We start from the raw sequence: 22,178 nt of genomic DNA, 5'->3' as shown, positions 1-22,178 counted from the left end.
TTTCATATTCTTTTCTAGTCTATTGATCATTGTACAAAAACAACTTTACAAGTTCAAATTCTTACCTCTAGTTTAAGTATTCAACCTAATTAACTTGGGAAAAAAAAATATTGACCGCTACCTATTGTCAAGTCAATAGATATATATTTTGTATTCTTTATACAATTCAGAAAAACTAAGAAATTAAGTCAGTGCATTATTTACAAAGCGTATGTCAAAATAATAATATATATAAACAAGTATTAATTACTCCATAGAAATAAGTTAGTGCATCAATGAATTGTATGTGTGTTATTTGACAATTGGTAATAGGTCAATTTGTAAGAATTCCAATCTTTGAAATTTTTTGTCTTATATATATATATATATATGTATATATATATATATATATAAAATTTCAAAGATTGGAAGTCTTACAAATTTTGTTATTTTAATTTACAAGCGATCACACAGTGTGGCTAGCCACGCAGAAGACGAGTTGATCAACAAAAGGGTCAAGATTTTGTTGAGTCGGCAATCTTTGAAGATTACCATAAGATCAAATTCACAAATCAATTAATCAAACTACTTAACAAATTGAATTTATTTGGTAGGGGTTATGATATATCTACATATTTATTTTTGTATGTCTTTATAAGTAGAGTTAATCCTACTATCACCAATTGATTTTAGTATGGAATCTCCTTGAATTGGGCTTTGTTTGTGGACCAAAATTCCCTTCCTCTTTCTATGAGTTGTCCGAACCTATTTCGTACGAGTATCATCTTAAAATTTAACAACTTAACCCATATATTCGTGCTGTGATCAAAATATCAAATACAGAGTACAGAGAAAAACAAGTATAATAGAAAAATATATATTCAAAGATGCGTGGGTTCAGCAATGAAGAAGCATGCATTAACGTTTAACGCACTGCCTCACATGCTACAAACTGTTCACTATATAAAAATAATACTACGTAGTCCGTACTACGTAATTCTATCTGCCGTAGCATAATTTTGACTAGAATTATAATTTATACTTTAAAATATAAATGATGGGTTGCAAATGTCTTGGAAAAAAACTACTTCAAAATTCAATGAGTCGGGCGTTCATTATTTCAAGCAATGTAAGTGGTGGTTATAATATTCAATATTTTATTTTTGGACAGTGTAATAATATTCAATATTGTTGTGCGCTTTTTAAAAATTGGTCAAGGTCATTACATTCATTCAATTTAAAAGGTTGGTGGCATAATAATATTTAGTCACTTAGCTTGAAAACATATCTTCGATCACTTGCTTAAGCAGTGTAGAAAATTGATGCCAAAATAGAAAAAAAATATCTTTTTCTTCTTAGAGCCACTTTATTTTAATGCGATATTGTATGATAGGTTCCCTATATAAACCCCAACCCTACAACCTTTCTACTCATCAAGCTTTCATCACTCTTCAAGCAAACTTAAGATAAAACTTAAGTGTATAAATCTTTTGTTTGTTACTAAATATATAATCTTTCAAAGAAATGGCGACCACTCCATCTGTTCAAGAAATCCGAAACTCTCAAAGAGCTGATGGTCCAGCTGCCATCCTAGCCATCGGAACCGCTAACCCAGTTAATGAAATGTTACAGGCTGAGTATCCCGACTTTTACTTCCGTGTTACTAAGAGCGAGCATATGACTGATCTCAAGCAAAAGTTTAAGCGCATGTGTAAGTAAAATTATTCTCAATCTTAGCTTCTATGATCTATTATAGGTCGTAATTTACAACTAGCTACTACATACTATACAACTAAAATTATTCTATCATATAACATCTTGGCGTCTTCTATACCATGATAATAATACATCTGTTCTTAATCTACTTATTACTCACTGTCATAAATTATACAACCAACATGATATTCAGTTTCTAATTAGTAAATATCAATTACGTAGATTAACTTAATTATAAACTTCTTTATATTGACCTAACAATAATCCATTAAATTGGATGTAAATTAAACCCACAAGCAAAAAAAGTAGATAAAATGAATAATATGCTAACAATTCTACGTAACAATATTTACAGGTGATAGATCCATGATCAAGAAAAGGTACATGCACGTATCAGAGGAGTTGTTAAAAGAAAACCCTCACATGTGCGACTACAATGCATCATCCCTAAACACTCGCCAAGACATCCTCGCAACCGAAGTGCCAAAACTCGGTAAAGAGGCAGCTGTTAAGGCCATCAAAGAATGGGGACAACCGCGGTCCAAGATCACCCACGTCATTTTTTGCACCACCTCTGGTGTCGACATGCCTGGTGCTGATTACCAACTTACCAAACTCCTCGGCCTCAAACCTTCGGTCAAGCGATTCATGCTTTACCAACAAGGTTGCTACGCCGGGGGCACTGTCCTCCGTCTAGCCAAGGACATCGCTGAGAACAATCGAGGAGCTCGTGTGTTGGTGGTGTGTGCTGAGATCACTGTTATATGTTTCCGTGGGCCTACTGAGACCCACTTGGACTCTATGATTGGTCAAGCCCTGTTTGGGGACGGAGCTGGTGCTGTTATAGTAGGTGCTGATCCAGTAGAGTTCATTGAGCGGCCCATCTTCCAGCTTGTATGGGCCGCTCAGACAATACTCCCAGACTCTGAGGGTGCCATTGATGGGCACCTCAGAGAAGTCGGGCTTGCCTTCCATTTACTAAAGGATGTCCCCGGGCTTATCTCAAAAAACATTGAGAAGGCCTTGGTTGAAGCATTCAACCCCCTCGGTATCAATGACTGGAACTCCATCTTTTGGGTGGCTCACCCTGGTGGTCCTGCAATCTTAGACCAAGTGGAAGCCAAACTTGGGCTCAAGGAAGAAAAACTCAGCTCGACTCGACACGTTCTTAGTGAGTATGGAAACATGTCTAGTGCTTGTGTTTTGTTCATCTTGGATGAGATGAGGAAGAGGTCAATGAAGGGAGAAATGACTACTACAGGAGAAGGATTGGATTGGGGTGTCTTGTTCGGGTTTGGGCCGGGTTTGACCGTTGAGACCGTTGTGCTACACAGTGTACCCCTAGTCAACTAAATAATTCATCAAATTTTATGAAGTTCATAAAAATGATCTAATGTTTTCCTTTTTTTTTTCGTAATAAATTCATTGATGCACTAGGCTGTTATACTCATGTAATAGAAAAGAAATGTTACGCGCGTACTTGTATCGATTTTTACAATACTCTATTCAATAAAAATCCTTTATTCAACAATTTATAGTGAAATCAAGTTTTGTAATAATCCAACAAGATCTCATAACTCCAAGTGATTATAATATTCGATCAAATACTTATAAATGATAATGACTACGTATATTGCAATTTTGCATGCTATTGCATACTCTTTATTCTTTTAGATTTTGTTTTTGAAAGCATTTTGTTTTAGTTTATACAATTTGAAAATTACATATTGTATAACTTTGATGATTAAAGTCTTTAAATTTTGGTTAGTAAAAATCATTTACAAAAAAAATCTTACAAAATAATATTACATGACATGTTTTTCTTATTGTATAAATCATAAAAGATAGTTAGAAGAGAATTAAGCACATAGTGTATAACTGTAAATTTACAAAGTGAGAAAAGTTACAATAAAATGAAAAAAGAGATGGGTACTCATATAAGTTTCAATTTTGTGTTGACCATGATTCATCCTAGGCAACCCTGTCAACCAAATGAAATTTGAATGGTTTTCAGTTGTTTGAAGAGAAGGTCCAAATATCCACATTTGGGCCTTTACTAGCCCTGTTCGTCAGCAGAATTGGCCCAAAACATTAAGCCCTCTTCAATGCTGATTCATAGAGCATCATATTGTAATTGTATTATTGTGCCATTATGGACTTGTGAAGTTGTGAATGTACCTATGTACAAGTACGTTACTAACGTTAGTACGAAGTATATGGGAGTGTAACACTATAACATTACAAATCAAATAATAATTGGTCTAGTGATAAGACTGATAACTGGTAAGGATTAAAAACATATCTCCCAACTATAAACTTACTTATTAGGGCAGCTTGAAGATGTAAATTTCATTTATCCTTCTCCCCTGTCCCTAAGGATTGGATTGGCATATGAGAGGTTTCAGTCCGATATGACATCTTTTTCTTATTTATTAAAAAAAATGTAACATTACTAAGGTTCACTTTATAACTTTAAATTTCACACTTATTAATGCATAATTTTATACAATCAGTACTATTATTTTAAAACAGGAAGTTGGAAAGACACTTGTCCTCTTCCTATTTTTCCTATTTTAAAATAATTTTTTTTAATTACAAAAAAAAAAAAAAAAAAAAAAACATCTTCCATCCCAATGCCCAAATCATGCCTATTCAAGAAAATAGTTTTTTTCATCCAAAAAAATTATTAAAACAGAAAATCAATCAAACAATTCTCCTACATCTCTTCCATCTCAACCCCCTAATCACGTCTATTCAAGAAAATAATTTATTGGAAAAAAAAAAATCTATACTAATATTTTAAAACAGGAAATTTAAAGGACACTTGTCCTCTTCCTACATTTATGTTTTTTTTCCCCTATTTTGTTTCAACTAAAGTGTAAAACAAATATAATAAAATAAAAAACCAGATAAAAAAATAAAAAAACTTCTAAACGATTCAATCCCCTCAAAAAAACAGATATCAATTTTCATTTGTGTCTCTTGGGTTTCACTAAATTGCATTATATATATATATATATTTTCAATCACACTAAAAAAATTAATAATAGTTTATCTTCCCTCTCTCTAACTTTAAACGAACCCTAACTCTACCATTTCTCTCTTTCATCCTAAATCTATAATTTATATTAAGTAATTAAAAAAAAAATTATTGACAAGATGTATACAAACTTCAAAAAATAATAGCGGCATTGAATTTAAGGGAGCCATAATTTTACATTCTGCTCCACTATATATTTTCTCTTTAATAATCGATTTTGATTTTTTTTTCTATTTTTTTTCTATTTCTTTTAAGTAATGTTGATTTGATTTATTTGGTGATTTTCTGTGTTTGTAGGTGAAAAATTCAATATTCAACTAAGGAACAATATATTTGGATGGAAACTACAATATATCAATTTTGTGAAGAGACAATTGGAAGCATTTAATAAAAATTTCATATGATTAGTTTTGTACAAATAATTTTATTTCCATTGTACTCTCATACTGTTTCATTTTTAAAAGAATAGTGTTTCTTGATATTAACTAAAATAACATAAATAATAAAAATCTAATCAGAAGTATTAGTGTTTGATTAATGTTTAATGATTTTATTATAAATTATTTTGTATTTATCAATTTATCATTTAATGCATCCATATGTAGGTAGGCTTGCTTATGTTTTCCATCACATGTATGTTGGGTTTGGGTTAAACCTGTATGTATTAGTAGATGGTTTTTTTGCTTGATGCAATTTGTATTTCTTGCATATGATATGATATAATTTTTTTTTTGGATTAGAATATATCGCATTACATTTACGTAGTATTTTATGTTACTAACAAAATACAATATAATTTATATTTACATATGTTTGGATTTTAAAAAAACCTAAGAATAATTTAAACACACAATAGTAAAATTCTTTAATTGAAAAACTTATACTGTCTACTTAGCCAACAAGATTAACCCGCACGGGCTAAATACTAATTAATTATATAAAAGCAATTTACTTTGTATTACGCAGTACATAATTACATTTTTATTTTAAATGTTACTTCCACCATTTTAAAATTTTGTAATAGTGATTCCTATACTATAACTAGAGATGTTTAAATTATGGATCGGATTGGTAAGGTGAATTAATTCGAACAATAAAACCGGATTGAATCGCAAAGATAGTCAAATTTTTTTAACACAGTTGAGAAAAACTTATATTACATCAATATGACAGGCGCCATATTAGCAAAATACAGGTAGTAGAGTTTTATGGTTATCCACCATAGAAGTTCATAAAAGCAAACTAGATTTACAGCAAAAGCATTAATGAAAGCTAAGCGCCAGCAGACAAAAGCTTGCATAAACAAAACAGGTTGTTCAAGAGAAGAAGAGGGCGCAAAAGCTGGAACATGTTCAGCACTAAGTAGCCACCATCTCAGGGATTTCAAAGGCATATGATTCGAAAAACTCAGCTGGAGGGTAGTGGTAGAGAGCTGGTTGACCTGGGTTTACTTTAGTTTTGCCAATTGTTGCTAGTTTGTCAGTAACACAGTTAACAGATCTGCCTACATGGAAGATAGAGACCTTCCAGGTTCTTCCAAGAATGGAGGCTACATCTCTTATAATATTCCTTAGGTCATGATCTTTGAAAGAATCAGGGTCTTCCAACATCTTCTTTAAGGCAGCCGCATCAGTTTCAAGCTCCAAAACCCTGATTTCCCTTGCCCAAGCAATAAGTAAACCTTCTTTGATAGCTAAGAGTTCAGCAGCAACAGAAGTGATTGCATTGTAGTTAGCAGCATAGCCAAATTGTCATAGGCCTTTGTCACATCTTAGGACACCAACCCCACCAGCATTATTAATGCATATCTAAGATCCATCAGAGCTTGAAGTACCCCTTATGAGGAGGAGCCCACATTCTGGGAATAGAATCTGAAGAGGATAGCATGCCAACCTGTTCCTGTTTTAAATTAAGAGTGTGATGGTAATCCACCCAGAATTTATTAAAAGTAGAGTTTATAAAGATCATTTTTTTTTTCAAAGATAGCCATGTTCCTGGTTTTCCATAAATGCCAAATGCTCACTACAAAGATAATTTTCCAAGTATATCCATTATTTAAATTAAAAGATAGCCAATCCGAGAGAGTAGAGTTATAAAAAGAGTAATAATCGAAATCTACAGGAGCAAGATTTTGGAAAACTAAAGACCAAAAAGCAGAAGAATTAGGGCAGTCCCTAAATATATGAATAGTATTTTTATGGAAAGCTTCACATCTCATGCATACAAACAGGATCAAAGAAAGGGATTTTTTTTTTAAGAGTAGTACCAACCGGAAGGATATCCCTCACTAGATTCAAAATTAGCATTTTATACTTAAACGGAACTCTAATCTTCCACAAATTCTTCCAAGAAAAGTTAGATAAGAGAGAGGAGTTAAGATTATAGGATGGGTTATTAGAGTTATAAACAAATTTAATAGTAAAAGACCCTGATTTGTCCAGGGTCCATTTAAGTCTATCAGAAATATTAACAAGGGAAGGAAGCGGATAAGCTAAAATAATTAAAGAACAAAGAGAAGGAGGAATAATATGAGAATCAGCATCCAAATACCATTTCTTGTTTCTTATGATGTTGGAAACACGCCAATGACCTTTTGAGTCGGGAATATTAATATTGGGAATAAGGTATGTAGGACACTCTCCTATACAATGGTGACACCATAGAGAAGTGTCATCCCCATTTCCAATATTAATGATAATTCCTTTTTTTAGAAAAGGTCTTCCAGAAAGGATATCTTTCCAAATAATGGAGTCAGAAGCTTTAACTCAGTAGTCTAAAAAATTTGAGTATTTTAAATATTTTGAAGTAAGAATTTGAACCCATAGCTTATGAGGTTGAGTAAGGATTTTCCATCCTAATTTAGCCATAAAGGATAAATTCCATCTCTTTAGGTCTCTAATGCCCAAACCACCCTTAGCCATGGGATCACAAATCACCTTCCAATTAGTTCTTGGGATATATCTAGAACGATTGACACGATTCCAAAGGAAACGTTTACATTTTTTCTGAAGATCATTGAGAACGCTGCAAGGAAGAATATTAGTTTGCATGGCATAAACCGGATAGGAGTTTAAAACAGATTTTATTAGAGTGCATCTTCCGGCCATGTTTAAAAGTTTAGCTTGCCAATTTCTGATTTTAGAACAAGTTTTATCCAATAAAGGGAAATAATCCGTAAGACTCAAACGTTTGTGAGAGATGATAATACCAAGATACTTTCCAAATGACGTAATATTGGTAATATTGCAGATTTCACAAATAGACTTCCTTACATTATGGTTCATTTTCTTAGGGAAGATGGCTGAAGATTTCAGAATATTAATAGAGAGACCTGAAATGATCTTAAAGAGATCGAGAACATTCATCATAACTTGAATGTTAGAAGGAGAAGCCTTTCCAAAAAGGAAGACATCATCCACATAAAATATATGGGAAATATTAATATCCTTTGCAATTTTCATAGGCTTCCAATCTCCTTGATTAACCTTTTGTTGAATCATAGAAGAAAGGCGATCAAGACACAAGACAAAAATATAAGGTGATAAAGGATCACCTTGATGGATGCCCCTAGAAGGTTTAAAAGACTTGGTAATTTCTCCATTCCAAAGGAGAGAAATGGAAGGAGAACAAATACAACTTAGAATAAGATTGACTAGATTAGAGGGGAGGTTAATACTAAGAAGAGTATCCTTAATAAAGTTCCACTCTAGACTATCAAAAGCCTTTGATAGGTCGATCTTCAAAGCTAAAAGATTTTCATGTTTTAAAAATTTATTAAAATAGTGACAAACTTCTTTAATAATGATGACATTTTCTTCGATAGATCTATTAGGAATAAAACTGGATTGAAACGGACTAATGAGATCATTCATAAAAGGTTTTAGACGATTAGAAATACATTTAGTAAGAATTTTGTAAATGGAATTACAAAGGCCAATCGGTCTAAAATCTTTCATATTAGAAGGATGATCACACTTTGGAATAAGGGAAATATAGGAATCGTTAATAGAATTTGGAATGGAGCCTTTAAAACAATCAGAAATGAAATTCTTAATCGAATTACCAATTGCAGTCCAATTTTTCTGATAAAAAATAGGCTGAAGACCATCTGGTCCAGGAGATTTAATGGGATCCATTTGGAAGAGGCATGTTTAACTTCTTCTAAAGAAGGGGGGAGACCTAGCTCATCCATTAGAGATTGCTCCAATTTTTTTTGGAAAAGAATGATTATGAAAAAGGGTTTCGTTGATGGGAACACTTTTGAAAACAGTATAATAATAATCCCTGGCCATATTTTTAAGAGAATTTAAATCGGTGTTCCAAACCCCATCATCACCCTTTAAAGATAAAATTTTTCCTCTAGTTTTCTTTATGTTTGCTATCAAGTGAAAATATTTAGTATTACAATCAGCATTCCTCCTCCAATCTAGACCAGATTTCTGAGCCCATATAATTCTTTTAATTTTATATATTTGATTGAGCTCAAAAAGTAAATCTTTCTCAAGCTGAATAAGAAAAGTCGAATAATTTTTAGACAAAGCAATCTGAATACCATCAATCCTAGTAATTAATCTCCTCTTTTTGTTAGTAATATTACCAAAAACATCATGATTCCAATATTTTATGTTTGAAAGAAACTCTTTCCTTCCTTTAAGAAAGTCATAATCATGCATAATCCAATTGTTGATAAAAAAATTGTTGAAGTCAGAATGTTCTAGCCAAGCAGCTTTGCATCTAAAGGGATAAGTGCCATTTCTATGATTATCAAATAAAGACAGGAGAATCGGGTTATGATCAAAATAAGTACGAGCAAGATGAAATACCTGAGTGTTTGGGTAAGTGTTCAGACAAGCCAGGGGCGGACCCAATTAAGTGACATGGGGGGACAGCTGTCCAACCAATTTAAAAAAAAAATTTTTAAAAAAAAAGCAAAACGAATCGCACAGCGCTGCTCCATTTCAATCTTCACTCCAATTCGCCATTACCACTACTCCACTAGTCCACTGCGTCGCTGCTCCACCATTCCACCAACCGGCGACCGTCGAGGCTTCGTGCGTGCGTGGTGCGTCGCTGCTCCTGTGCGGCTTTGCTCCATCTTCAGTCTTCGCTGCAGGCGCGTGCGTGAGTGCGTCAGGCGTCACTGGCTCGCTGCTCCACCGACCACCGACCACCGCCTGTCCGCCTTGGCCCCTGGGTTCCTCACCACTCGCTGAGTCGCTGCTAAACTTATGGTATGTCTTGCTAAGTTGCTAACCCTAATTCGAATTTTGTAATTCCCAATTTGTTAATTTGAAATCCCCAATTCACCAATTGTTAACCCTAATTTCCAGATTTTTGTTGAATTATTTTAATTTTAATTGCAATATTTGTTGAATTTTAATTTTAATTGCAATTTTAATGTTAGGTTTTATAGTATGCATTTATGCAATGATGTGAATTGTGGAAATTCCGAAATTGAATAATTGATATATATTTTTTAATGTAATTAGGAAATGTCAAATGATTCACCTAATTCAAACAAATCCAAGGCTACTAGAAAACAACCCGATCTTCGACAATTCTTGTCTAAAAGAAAGAAACTCCATGAAAATGAGTCCAATAACTCCCCTTCATTAAGCCCCCCTCAAAGTCAAGAAGATGATATGGAAATGGGTGGTTCAAGTACTTGTAATGTACCATTGGAGGAAAATTTGGTATACGATGTTGAACTTCTTCCTCATGATCCGGGAAAAAGAATAAACATAATGGATTACCCCGCAAATGAACGAAATGCAGTTAGGAGGGGTTATATTCTTAAAAAACCTTGCCAACCAAAAACTCATGACTTTCCTCCAAGACAAGTATCTGGTTTATGTCGCTTTAGTGTTCATTGGTTCAAGAAATGGGATTGGCTTGAGTATAGTATTGAAAAAGATGCTGCATTTTGTTTTGTATGTTACTTGTTCAAGAATGAAGTTGATAGTTATTCGGGGGGTGATGCATTTGTTGATGGAGGGTTTAGGGCATGGAATAAACCGGAAAGATTTGAGAAGCATGTTGGTGGAATTAACAGTGCTCATAATCTTGCTTATGAGAAATATGTGAATTTAAGAGATGGAAAAAAAAAATCAATATTGAATGTGTTTGACAATGCAAGTGAGGTGATTAAAAGTGAATATTTTATCCGCTTGAATGCATCTTTAACTTGTTTAAGGTTTCTTTTGGGGAAAGGTTTGGCATTTCGTGGACATGATGAAAGCGGGGAGTCATATAATAGGGGTAATTTCCTTGAGCTTTTGAAATGGTTAGGAGAAAAGGTTGAGGAAGTAAGACAACATACTCTTGAAAATGCACCTAAAAATTGTCAAATGATTTCCCCTTCTATTCAAAAGGACATTATTAATTGTTGTGCCAAAGAAACAACTAGGTGCATAATAGAAGAAGTTGGTGATGATTACTTTGCCATATTAGCCGATGAGTCAAGTGATGTGTCCCAAAAAGAACAACTAGCTCTTGTTTTGCGCTTTGTTAATAGAGATAGTGGAAAGGTAATGGAGCGATTTTTAGGCATTGTTCATGTTGGTAATACTACCGCTTTAACTCTTAAAGATGCAATCATGTCTTTACTTGTTGAACATTCATTGAGTCCATCTATGATAAGGGGGCAAGGGTACGATGGAGCTAGCAACATGAAAGGTGAAATAAATGGTCTTAAGACTTTGATTATGAATGATACTCCAAGTGCCTACTACGTACATTGTTTTGCTCATCAACTTCAACTAACACTAGTTGTCGTTGCTAAAAAGAATGATAGTTGTGGTTGGCTTTTTGAGATACTTGCAAATTTATTGAATGTGGTTGGAGTTTCTTGCAAGAGAAGAGAAATGATTCGACAAGATCAAGCTCAAGAAGTTGCTCGAGCATTGGATGTAGGGGATATTGTGAGTGGATCGGGTTTAAATCAAGAACTTGGTTTGAAAAGGCCCGGGGATACTCGTTGGAGTTCTCATTACAAGTCTATTTCAAACATCATCCTCTTATTTCCTACAATTGTTAAGGTACTTGTACACATTGGGAAGCATGGTGTATCAGAAGATAAGTTCAAAGCTCAAATTGTTTTAGGACAATTAGAGTCATTTGACTTTGTTTTTATTGCTCACTTGATGTTGACTATTTTTGGTTACACTAATGATTTGTGTGTTGCTTTGCAAAGAAAGGAGCAAGATATTGTAAATGCCATGGAACTTGTCACTTACACAAAATTGGTGTTGCAAAAAATGAGGGAGCAAGGATGGGATACTCTCTTAAACAAGGTAACTTCATTTTGTGCTAAACATGGTATTGTTGTTCCCACTATGGATTCTCCTTATGTTCCTCAAGGAAGATCAAAACGTTTTGTTGAAGAAGCAACAAATGAACATCATTTTCGGGTTGGAATTTTTGTAAGAGTGATTGATTTGCATCTTCAAGAACTTGATGATCGATTTAATGAGAGGAATATGGACATACTAATATGTATGGCTTGTTTAAGTCCTAAAGATAACTTCTCATCCTTTGATAAAGATAAGGTACTTAAACTTGCCTCTTTTTATCCCGAAGAATTTTCAAGCTTTGATTTGATGGCTCTTGAATGTCAACTTGATATATTCATGGAGAATATGCTAAATGATGATAGATTTCAAGGTTTAAATGACCTTAACTCTCTTTCTATGATGCTTGTTAAAACTAATAAGCATAAGACTTTTCCTCTTATTCATTTGCTTATCAAGTTGATGTTGATTCTTCCGGTTGCCACGACAAGTGTTGAAAGAGTCTTTTCCGCAATGACATGTGTCAAAAATAAGTTGCGAAATAGCATGGGTGATCAACTTATGAATGATTGTTTGGTCACTTTTATTGAGAAGGATGTCTTCCTAAGAGTTTCCGATGAAAAAATTGTTGATCGCTTCCAAAATATGAAGACTCGAAGGATGAAAGTGTAATTTTAATGTAATGTTTATGTAATTTTTTTCATCATTTGAATTGTATGACTAAGTATGTTTTTTATTTTGAAATTTTAATATTAAGTATTAACCAATTTGTGTGTTTGAGTTTTTTTTTGTTTTTATTTTTTGTTAAGCTTTTTGTAAGTTAAGCATTTTGTCCCCCCGAATTGAAAATCCTGGATCCGCCACTGAGACAAGCCGGATTTCCAAGAGCCTTGTCCAAACGTTCCCGAATCAAATCCAGGCCCTCCCTGGCATTATGCCAAGTATAAGGGTTACCAGAAAAACCGAGATCAACTAAGCACGCATGCAGCATCAGCAAGGCGATTTAAATCAGCGCACTGAGATTGTCTAAATCTCGAACCACCCGATTTTTTGAAAGGACCAGTGACCTCATTTAAATCTCCTAGGAAAAGCCAAGGAGTATCATCAGGAGGTAAAGAGGCTTGAATGTCATTCCATAGCTTATGCCTCTCCGAAGGCGAAGAAGGAGCATGCACAGCCGTTAGAAGAACGTCCTTAGCCTCAGGACTGAACTTAAACAATGCATGAAAGTAATTTCTGGAATGACCTTCCACATAGTCAATAAGAGCAACAGAATCCTTGTAGAGCAGCCAAATACCCCCCCTAAGACCATTAGGTTTGATAAAATTGAAATGATCAAACCCTAGAAGTCTAGAAACTTCAGCATCATGAGTACCATCACTTTTGGTTTTGAGAAAAATGAAAATGCTTGGCTTATGAGCCGCAATCACTTCCCATGCATGAGGGATAAACTCGTTCCTGGAAGCACCCCTAACATTCCACATTACAATCTTCATATTTAAATCGGGAAAGGAAGGAACAGGATGACCCATAGAGAACACGGGATCAAATTTATCCCAATCCTTCCATGCTTGGTTCCGATCCATCAGAACCACATCGGAGATTTTCAATGGAATCACCATGGAATGAATTCAATTCCCTTATCGTGTTTATCGTCTCCCAAAAATTGACCTCTAATTGAAGTCCCATCACCTCTTTTTTTATCATGAAAATTTTCATATGGTGTTCGGGGCTTTCGAGGTCTTGCTCGCTTAGAAGATAGTCAATTTGATAGTTGAGAATTTGGGTTGAGATCGTTAGAAGATATACTAGTACTAAACTTTTATTTCCTCAACTACTCAATCCTTGTGTACTTATCGTATTACAGTATTTATTATTACTCCTATTCGTAGCATCACTTTTATCTTCAATCCTTGAATTACAAATATCCAAAATCATACCAAATTAATAGACTTTCATATCTATATAACCTAGTATTTTTACATAATATGGTGTTAAACATTAATTATTGACACATATAATATCAACCAAACTCCTACAAAGAGCCATTAGTTAGCAATGGGAACTACCAAGCCAAGGCAAAGGCCCGTTCCGAGCCCGACCCGCTACAATCCTGGATTTAACCGTCTCGAACTCAGATACGGGGCAGGGTATTGTGATCCCACCCGGATGATCAAACCCGTGCTTCTCTTGTGCCTCCTCCAATAACCTTTTAAATAACGGGTGGTTTATGTAAACCACTGGCACCACCACCCTCTTCGCCTCGGCTGCCCCTCCTACGTACACCGTTAAGTGACCCTTGGGTGCCCTCCTAGCCCGGTTTTCCTCCTTGACCCGGACATAACCCGAACCCGGCCCGACTTTGAGAAATATCCTCCTTAGCCTGGAACAGCAACGGATGAAAGCCCGTGAGACCCGGCCTGTGACCCTATGAAATAGTCGTGTGACCCGCCTTTTGAGCCAGATTCTGAAGCCTCTTTGACGAGGCGGTGATGGTCGTCTGAGGGCGACGTACGAGACGTTCATGGTGATGGTTAAACGTGATTGATTAAGGATGAGAAGAGGAGGAAAATGAGCATGGTGTGGTGAAGGATGAATGAATTGAAGGGCTAGACGAAAAGGAGGAAATGGTATTATGGGGTTTTATGTAGGAAACTAAGAATGTATGTGTACGTGGGAAAATTCATAGTAGTTGTCTAATATAAGTAGAATTAAAACAAATTGACCATTTCTTAAATAACTTAAAATATTGACAATATATATATTATTATTCGTGCTATTCTTTTACTCGTATGATTGAATAGTCTTAGCAGCTAGCATATTGACTTTTTAATTTGTTGAATTTTCTTAATGATTCTTTTAGTTCAATTTTTTGTATGAATGTTGAGCACTAAATTAAAGCAATAATCATCTTTCAAAACTTTAACAGGCGTTTTAATGTCTTGGTGAAATTATGCGTGATGATCTAGGAATTCAATCTAAACAACAATTTAATTGACTTCTTCGAGTCAAAGAAAATTGAAGGAAATAAGTGCAAATAATATCCCCAAGGGACGGACTTTAATTAATGACATTGATATTTACCCTTCAAAAAATAAATGTAGTTTTTTTATATGTAAATGATAAGGGTATATACAATAAAGTATAATATGTATAAGACGATTTTCTAGTAATTTATAGCATAACCATTATGTATTTTCTTATTAATTATTTTAGGAGTACCTTTAACGTCTAACAATGCAAACTGCAATAAATACGTGTAATAACATTGCTTCATTCAAATGTGTTATGTGCATCATGTGTCTTATGGTTTGCAACAATGTCTAAATCAATTTCACAATTAACACAAGTAGTTGGTAATTCTCATAAATGATTTCTAAAAGTTAAAATCTTGATGCAATGAGACAATAATATCAAGATAGTAACATATTATTAAAGGTGTGAATTACCAAATAGCATCTTGATTGCCATATAAGTGTGATGTCACATGTCAGATAATAAAACTTGCTACTCTTTATATCTTTTCTGGATTTTACTAAACTACAAACGCATTACAAATGAAAAAAGGAAACAAGAACTTTGAATATATGATGACCTCAATCTTTGTCAATAGGCCAAAATCTCATTAATTTGTTTAATTTATCGTACCCTTGCTTATGAGTTATAAGCGAGGAACTAACCTACCACTAATCCTCTAGATGTATATTACATGACAAAGCATTTGCTGGATGCTTATAATTCCAACGTCAATTACGCTAATTAATTAACTAATTAAACATTTCAAGGTTCACCTGCTCAATTAAGGACAAAGCTAGGTACACAGTTGAAAATTAGAACGCAAGTGACATCAAATTTTTTAATTAAGGAGATTTGGCTTATCAAAAAAATTATTCGTAAAGTAGCTAGCAATAATCATTAGATAATGGTTTTATAAGCTTTAATGCTTATCAAGTTAAGATCATTACACTTTGTTTTTCGTCTCCAATTCGATGCTCTTATCTGAACTGTAATTAAAGATAGTCCATTTGCATGAAAATACAATTTTTTAATGCTCTTCTCTCGTAGTTGCACAAAGTTCCAAACATTTGTTCAAAATAGCATATCGAAAGCTCTTTTTAACCAACTTTCAATTGTTGTACAATAAGTTTGTGTTTGATTTTTCTTGTAATACGTAATTATTTATGTGATTAAGTTGATAAAAGTTTGATCATATAATTTTTTTTACTTAGTACGAAGTATTATTAGATTTGTTGTTAAATTTGTTTCAAAGTGTGTTTTCTAAATATAACCTTTTTTTTTTTTACATAATTTTATGCATATACACTATAAGGCACTCTCTCCTTGAGATTTCGACCTACTTATTATATACTAGTATGTTTCTAGAAATGGTTGTAAAAGTTGAGTGGCTTTGGTAGTGAAAATTAGATAAAGTAAGAAAAAATAAGCTAAGACTTTGTAAAGTGAAAGAATGGGTGTAAAGGTATAATAATTGTATAAGTGTGGGATAAATATATAAGAATGTAGGGTAATAATTAAACATAATTTGTAATATATAAAGCATAATAAAGGAAAATTGTAAACTAATAATTCCACCTTTAGTGCGTCTTTCATAAACAATCCCACCTTTCGAAATTACAGAAATAATCCCACCTATGGTAGGGATCTTCCATTAACAATCCCTGACCGATTTGATTATTTTAGTAACCGGATTTCTTAGGTTTAAGACACGTGTCGGATTTTAATAGGGTTATTCTAATTTTTAATAATTAAAAAAAAAGCAAAATTTATGTAAAAAAACTAAAACCCCCAACCTCTGCCGCAACCCCACCACTGCATTCCCCTCCCCATCCCCCGCCCTTGCTTTCCCAGCAACCCAACTTACCCCCCAAGGCGCCAGACCCAACCACTGCATTCCCCACCGCATCGCCGCCCTATCCCCGTAGCATTGTTAGTCGTCAATGGCAGATTATTAAGATCAGTTTCCAAGGAAAGCATTCGATATCTCGATCACTCACCCTAAATTCAATTTCAACAACAAAATCAACAAACAATTCAAGAAAATAATCAAAACTTAGAAATACTAATTGAATGAAGAGGGTACGAATAGAAATTAAACCACAAAGAAATCCACTAGTTTTTAGGGCTCGCAATTTCCAATTTTCCTGGAAACTCGTTGTTGGGGGTTGGTGATACGAGGCTGGGGTGGGGTTTTTTGGCTGGGGGTGGAGATTTTCGGGGTTGTTGTGGAGGTTTTTCGGGGTGGTTGAAAGGGTTTTCCGGCATGGTTTGGGGTTTATGGTGAATAAAGGGCGGCAAGGGACAAGTGGGTATTCTGGGTGGTGGACTGTGGTTACGGGTTTTCAAGGTGGTGTTTTCGGGGGTAGTTAGGTTGTGAGCTGTCGTTGTTGTTGTTGTTGCATGCAGTCGCTGCCGGTGGTGAAGTGGGAGGAGGGTAGCAGCTTGTTGTTGGTGTAAGGTGAGGTGAACGTGGTGAGCAGGTTGGTGCGTGAGGGAGAAGGGTGGAGTTATGGTGGTGGATTGGTGGCCCAATGAGAGAGATTAGGTAGAAGAAAATAGAAAAAAAAAAATTAACCTGCTTAACAGGTTATAGGTCAAAGGGATCGTTAATGGAAGATCCCTACCAAAGGTGGGATTGTTTCTGAAATTTCAAAATGTGGGATTGTTTATAGAAGACTCACTAAAGGTGGGATTATTAGTTTACAATTTTCCCATAATAAAAATAAGGTGAGCTTTCTGAAATTGTATCAACAATCAAAGGTTTATTAATTACACCATAAATAAATAAAAAAATTAAGGAAGAAAATTGGAGTTTAATTTTTTTACGAATTTTTACTTTGTCAAACCACATGGATTAATATATTTTCGTTGTATCCACTTGTGATGTTGTCACACTCTCTCACGTACGTGCCGTACTTGCTTAATTGTACTTATGGTTATACTTATAGCCGCATATTCTTAAGTCCCTTAAAAAAAAAATTAAAAATGAATGTTTACAATTATTTTGTTTAATATTCTCCAAATTCGTACGGACATAATCCCTCGAAGGTTCTTAGTTAGAAAATACGAAGTATGACATGTTTTTTTTTTTTTTTAATTTGACAGAAAAACATGACATAATTTTAAGCAAACGTGAAATTATTTGCAACAAACTTGCAATTGTTGTTTATTTTCTCCCCACCAATTGAAGTAGCAAGTATTGAAATTAAACACTAATCACAAATCAATATTGTAATAAGAGGTGACTAATTGTTACTCCATATACGTAACTATTAATAGTATACAGAGCAATAATAAATTTGATTGTTAAGTAAGAAAAACAGCTATAATAAATTAAAACTGTACATTAATCGACCTCATTTGAATTAGAGGATTCGGTATAGTAGGAAGCACAAAAATCAACAAAGTTGACATTGGGGGTAAGAAAATTATAAATTATAAATTGTTGATAAGTATATTAGGTGACTCGTACTTCGTAGCTTTGTCCGCCCGATCGGGCGGACATTGCCCGGTCTGACCGGGCGGAAGAAGAAGAGGTGCCTGGCAAATTCGTTGAAGAAGCTGCTCTCGCGCCCGACCGGGCGAGCCTTCGCCCGATCGGGCAGACCTTGCCCGGTCTGACCGGGCGGTGGGGGTTGGATACGTTGAAGCATTCGTATGGAGTTTTCTTCTCGCGCCCGATCGGGCAGACCTTGCCCGGTCTGACCGGGCGGAGAAGGAAAAATACGGAACGCGGATTTTGCGGTTTTAGGTTATCTTATTTTATTATCTTTTTGCCCAAGTATCTTTTAATTAGGGATTAATATAAAACCTCCCTAATATCAGTATTAGGGTGAAGAGAGACAGAGTGAGAGCCATTCTTGAGAAATACAAGAATCATCTTTGTAATCTTTGCAGTTTATAGTGAAATCATTCGATCTCGGTGCCCGTGGACGTAGCTATCACATCGATAGTGAACCACGTAAATTCTTGGTGTTGTTCTTATTGTTTGCATTGAATTTCTTTATTGTTTTCTTGTTTGTTTTCGACCTTTGCTTCCGCTGTCGCACAACAATTGGTATCAAGAGCTCAGGTTCAATCCTTGGAGAGTTTCTTGAAGATAACAATGGCAGGAGATTCAACAATAAGAATTGAGAAGTTTACCGGGAAAAATAGTTTCGGGCTATGGCAAATTAAGATGAAGGCTCTGTTAAAACAACAGCAGATATGGCGTCCGTTGGCTCCAAAGAGTACTACTTCGGAGTCAGGAGACGGACCGACTGACTCGCAGTTAGAAGTTATGGAAGAGAAGGCACACTCTACCATATTACTTAGTCTTGATGATCAAATCATCACGGAGGTTGCTGATCAGGAAACGGCGGCTGGATTGTGGCTGAAGCTGGAGTCATTGTATATGACTAAGTCGTTGACCAACAAATTATTACTGAAACAGCGGTTGTTTAGCCTCCGGATGCAGTCAGGTACTTCCTTACGGGAACATCTAGAAAAACTTAACTCTATTTTGCTTGATTTACGTAATTTAGATGTTAAAATTGATGATGAGGATGCTGCGTTGATTTTACTTGTATCTCTACCGTCTAGCTTTGAGAATTTTGTAGAGTCTTTTGTTGTTGGTAAGGATTCTATAACCTTAGAAGAAGTGAAGGCAGCACTTCATACTAGGGAACTCAGAATGAAAGCTACGAGTGATAATGGGGATAATGGTAGTGGGTTGTTTGTTAAGTCCGGAAAGTCTAAAAAGAATAAGGGGTTTAACAAGGGGAACAATGCTGGGTCGGGTGCTGGAAACGGCAAGGATGGATCTAGTAAAACTACTACTAAAACATGTTATTACTGTAAAGAACCGGGTCACTTTAGGAATAATTGTCCGGTGAGGAAAAACAAGTCCCAGGCTGCTGTAGTTGAAGAGAAACCGAATGAGAGCTATAATTCAGAGGAAGATTTAGCATTAGTCAGTTCTGCTAGGTCTGATGATTTATCTGATAACTGGGTTCTAGATTCAGGGTGTTCGTTCCATATGTGTCCACGTCGAGATTGGTTTGATACATATGAACCTCGCAATGGGGGTATGGTTATAGTCGGTAACAATGCTCCATGTAAGGTCACAGGTATTGGTTCCATGAGGTTGAGGACTGTTGATGGGCGGAGGTTAACTTTGACTAATGTACGGCATGTTCCTGCTTTAGGAAAGAATCTGATTTCATTGGGTACCCTGGATGAATTGGGGTACAATGGTGTGTTTTCAGATGGGGAGTTGTGTATTTTCAGAGGTTCTGAGTTGGTACTTAAGGGTATCAAAAGGAACACCCTCTATGTTTTTGAGGGTGTTACACTGCCTAGTTCTGCGGTTTGCGCATCTGTATCTCACCAGGAGATGACTAAGATTTGGCACATGAGGCTTGGTCATATGGGGGAGAAGGGGATGCAGCTATTGTCCAAGAGGGGTCTTCTATCCGGGGTCAAGGTTGCCAACCTTGAATTTTGTGAGCATTGTGTGTTTGGTAAGAAACACAGGTCAAAGTTCAGCAAGGGTGCTCACATTACTGATGCAGTGCTCGATTATATCCATTCAGATTGCTGGGGTCCATCTAGAGTTGAAGGTATGGGAGGTTACCACTATTTTGTGTCATTTGTTGATGACAAGTCCCGATACACATGGCTTAGGTTGCTTAAGTCAAAGGATGAGGCCTTCAAAGTTTTCAAGCAATGGAAAGCTTTGGTGGAAAATCGACAAGGAAGGAAGATCAAGAAGCTACGAACGGACAATGGGCTAGAGTTTTGCAAAGACGAGTTTAATCAGTTCTGTGCAGATGAGGGTATAGGTCGGCATCATACTGTCAGGAAGACACCACAGCAGAACGGTGTAGCAGAACGGGTTAATCAGACACTGCTAGAGAGAGTTCGATGCATGCTCTCTAATGCAGGGCTTGGGAGGAGGTACTGGAGTGAAGCTGTGTTAACAGCTTGTTATGTCATTAATAGGGGTCCTCATTCTGGAATTGATTCCAAGATTCCGTTTGAGATCTGGAGTGGTAAGTTGCCTAATTTTTCGAATTTGAAGATTTTTGGTTGTGTTGCTTATTATCATGTTATTGAGGGTAAGCTGGATCCACGAGCCAAGAAGGGGTGTTTTGTTGGGTACGGGGATGGTGTGAAGGGGTTTAGAATTTTTTCACCTTCGGAGGGTCGGGTCATTCTTAGTAGGGATGTTACTTTCGATGAAAACACCATGTATTCAATTAAAAATGCAGAGATTTCAGATTTGAGAAGGGAAGGAGACAATTTATTACAGACAGATGGGGTACTTGAGGTACATCAGTCTACCATTGCTGATTTACCTCGGGTACAATATATTGATGATGATGCTGATGTTCCAGTGCCGGGTACTCCTGAACCTGAGATTACTCCTACTCATTCTAACTCTGGGGATGAGGTGGAGCAATCTAATCAGGGGTCATCTAGTCAACCTGACACCATTCTTGAGATGCCTAAACGAGTTATCAAGAAGCCTGTTAGATTGATTGAAGAGATGGAGGGAAGAAATTGCTGTGTTGATGCGATGACAGGTTATGCATTGAGTGTAGCTGATGATGTAGAGTCATTTGAACCTGCCACATATAAACAAGCAATTAGTTGTAGTGAGTCTGCGCAATGGCTTGCCGCAATGGGTGAAGAGATGCAGTCTCTTTACAAGAACAGAGTGTGGGAACTGGTAAAGGTACCGGAAGGGAGGAAGCTTGTGGGTTGTAAATGGATTTACAAGAAGAAAGAAGGGTTGTCGGAAACTGAGCAAATACGTTTTAAGGCTAGGCTAGTTGCTAAGGGGTTCAGTCAGGTAGAAGGGGTTGATTTTGTTGAGATATTCTCACCTGTGGTTCGACATACTTCTATCCGTGTGTTATTGTCAATTGTAGCACATTTTGATCTTGAGCTGGAGCAGTTGGATGTTAAAACGGCTTTCCTTCATGGCGATTTGGAGGAGGAGATTCTGATGAAGCAGCCCGAAGGATTCGAAGCTCCTGGAAAGGAACACTATGCCTGCAGATTGCTAAAGTCATTGTATGGACTTAAGCAATCCCCCCGACAGTGGTACAAAAGGTTTGATTCTTTTATGGTTTCACAAGGTTTTGACAGGA

At 35.7% G+C, this 22,178-nt stretch overlaps 2 protein-coding genes across 2 annotated transcripts; both read left to right on the top strand.

The window, feature by feature from the left end:
- The first annotated feature begins 1,339 nt into the window (after positions 1 to 1,339).
- LOC110721471 (chalcone synthase 6-4-like) lies at positions 1,340 to 3,226 on the top strand. The gene is made up of 2 exons (XM_021900624.1): positions 1,340 to 1,690; positions 2,051 to 3,226. The coding sequence occupies exons 1-2, from the start codon at positions 1,504 to 1,506 to the stop codon at positions 3,046 to 3,048; spliced, it is 1,185 nt and encodes a 394-aa protein (XP_021756316.1). The 5' UTR covers positions 1,340 to 1,503; the 3' UTR covers positions 3,049 to 3,226.
- A 7,001-nt stretch (positions 3,227 to 10,227) lies between these two features.
- LOC110721268 (zinc finger MYM-type protein 1-like) lies at positions 10,228 to 12,696 on the top strand. Its single transcript, XM_021900410.1, has one exon. The coding sequence runs from the start codon at positions 10,228 to 10,230 to the stop codon at positions 12,694 to 12,696; it is 2,469 nt and encodes an 822-aa protein (XP_021756102.1).
- The last annotated feature ends 9,482 nt before the right edge of the window (positions 12,697 to 22,178 follow it).

The sequence above is a fragment of the Chenopodium quinoa genome, unplaced genomic scaffold (genome assembly GCF_001683475.1).
Source record: "Chenopodium quinoa cultivar QQ74 unplaced genomic scaffold, ASM168347v1, whole genome shotgun sequence".
Classification (NCBI taxonomy): domain Eukaryota; kingdom Viridiplantae; phylum Streptophyta; class Magnoliopsida; order Caryophyllales; family Amaranthaceae; genus Chenopodium; species Chenopodium quinoa.
The sequence above is the reverse complement of the archived record's forward strand: the minus strand, read 5'-3'. Positions and strand labels throughout refer to the sequence as shown.

What these genes read in the sequence shown, in the direction of transcription:
- LOC110721471 (XM_021900624.1), top strand. Translation starts at nt 1,504, where the DNA reads ATGGCGACCACTCCATCTGTTCAAGAAATCCGAAACTCTCAAAGAGCT. An exon ending in GCAAAAGTTTAAGCGCATGT is followed by an intron (nt 1,691 to 2,050) that starts GTAAGTAAAATT and finishes CAATATTTACAG; the next exon opens with GTGATAGATCCATGATCAAG.
- LOC110721268 (XM_021900410.1), top strand. Translation starts at nt 10,228, where the DNA reads ATGTCAAATGATTCACCTAATTCAAACAAATCCAAGGCTACTAGAAAA.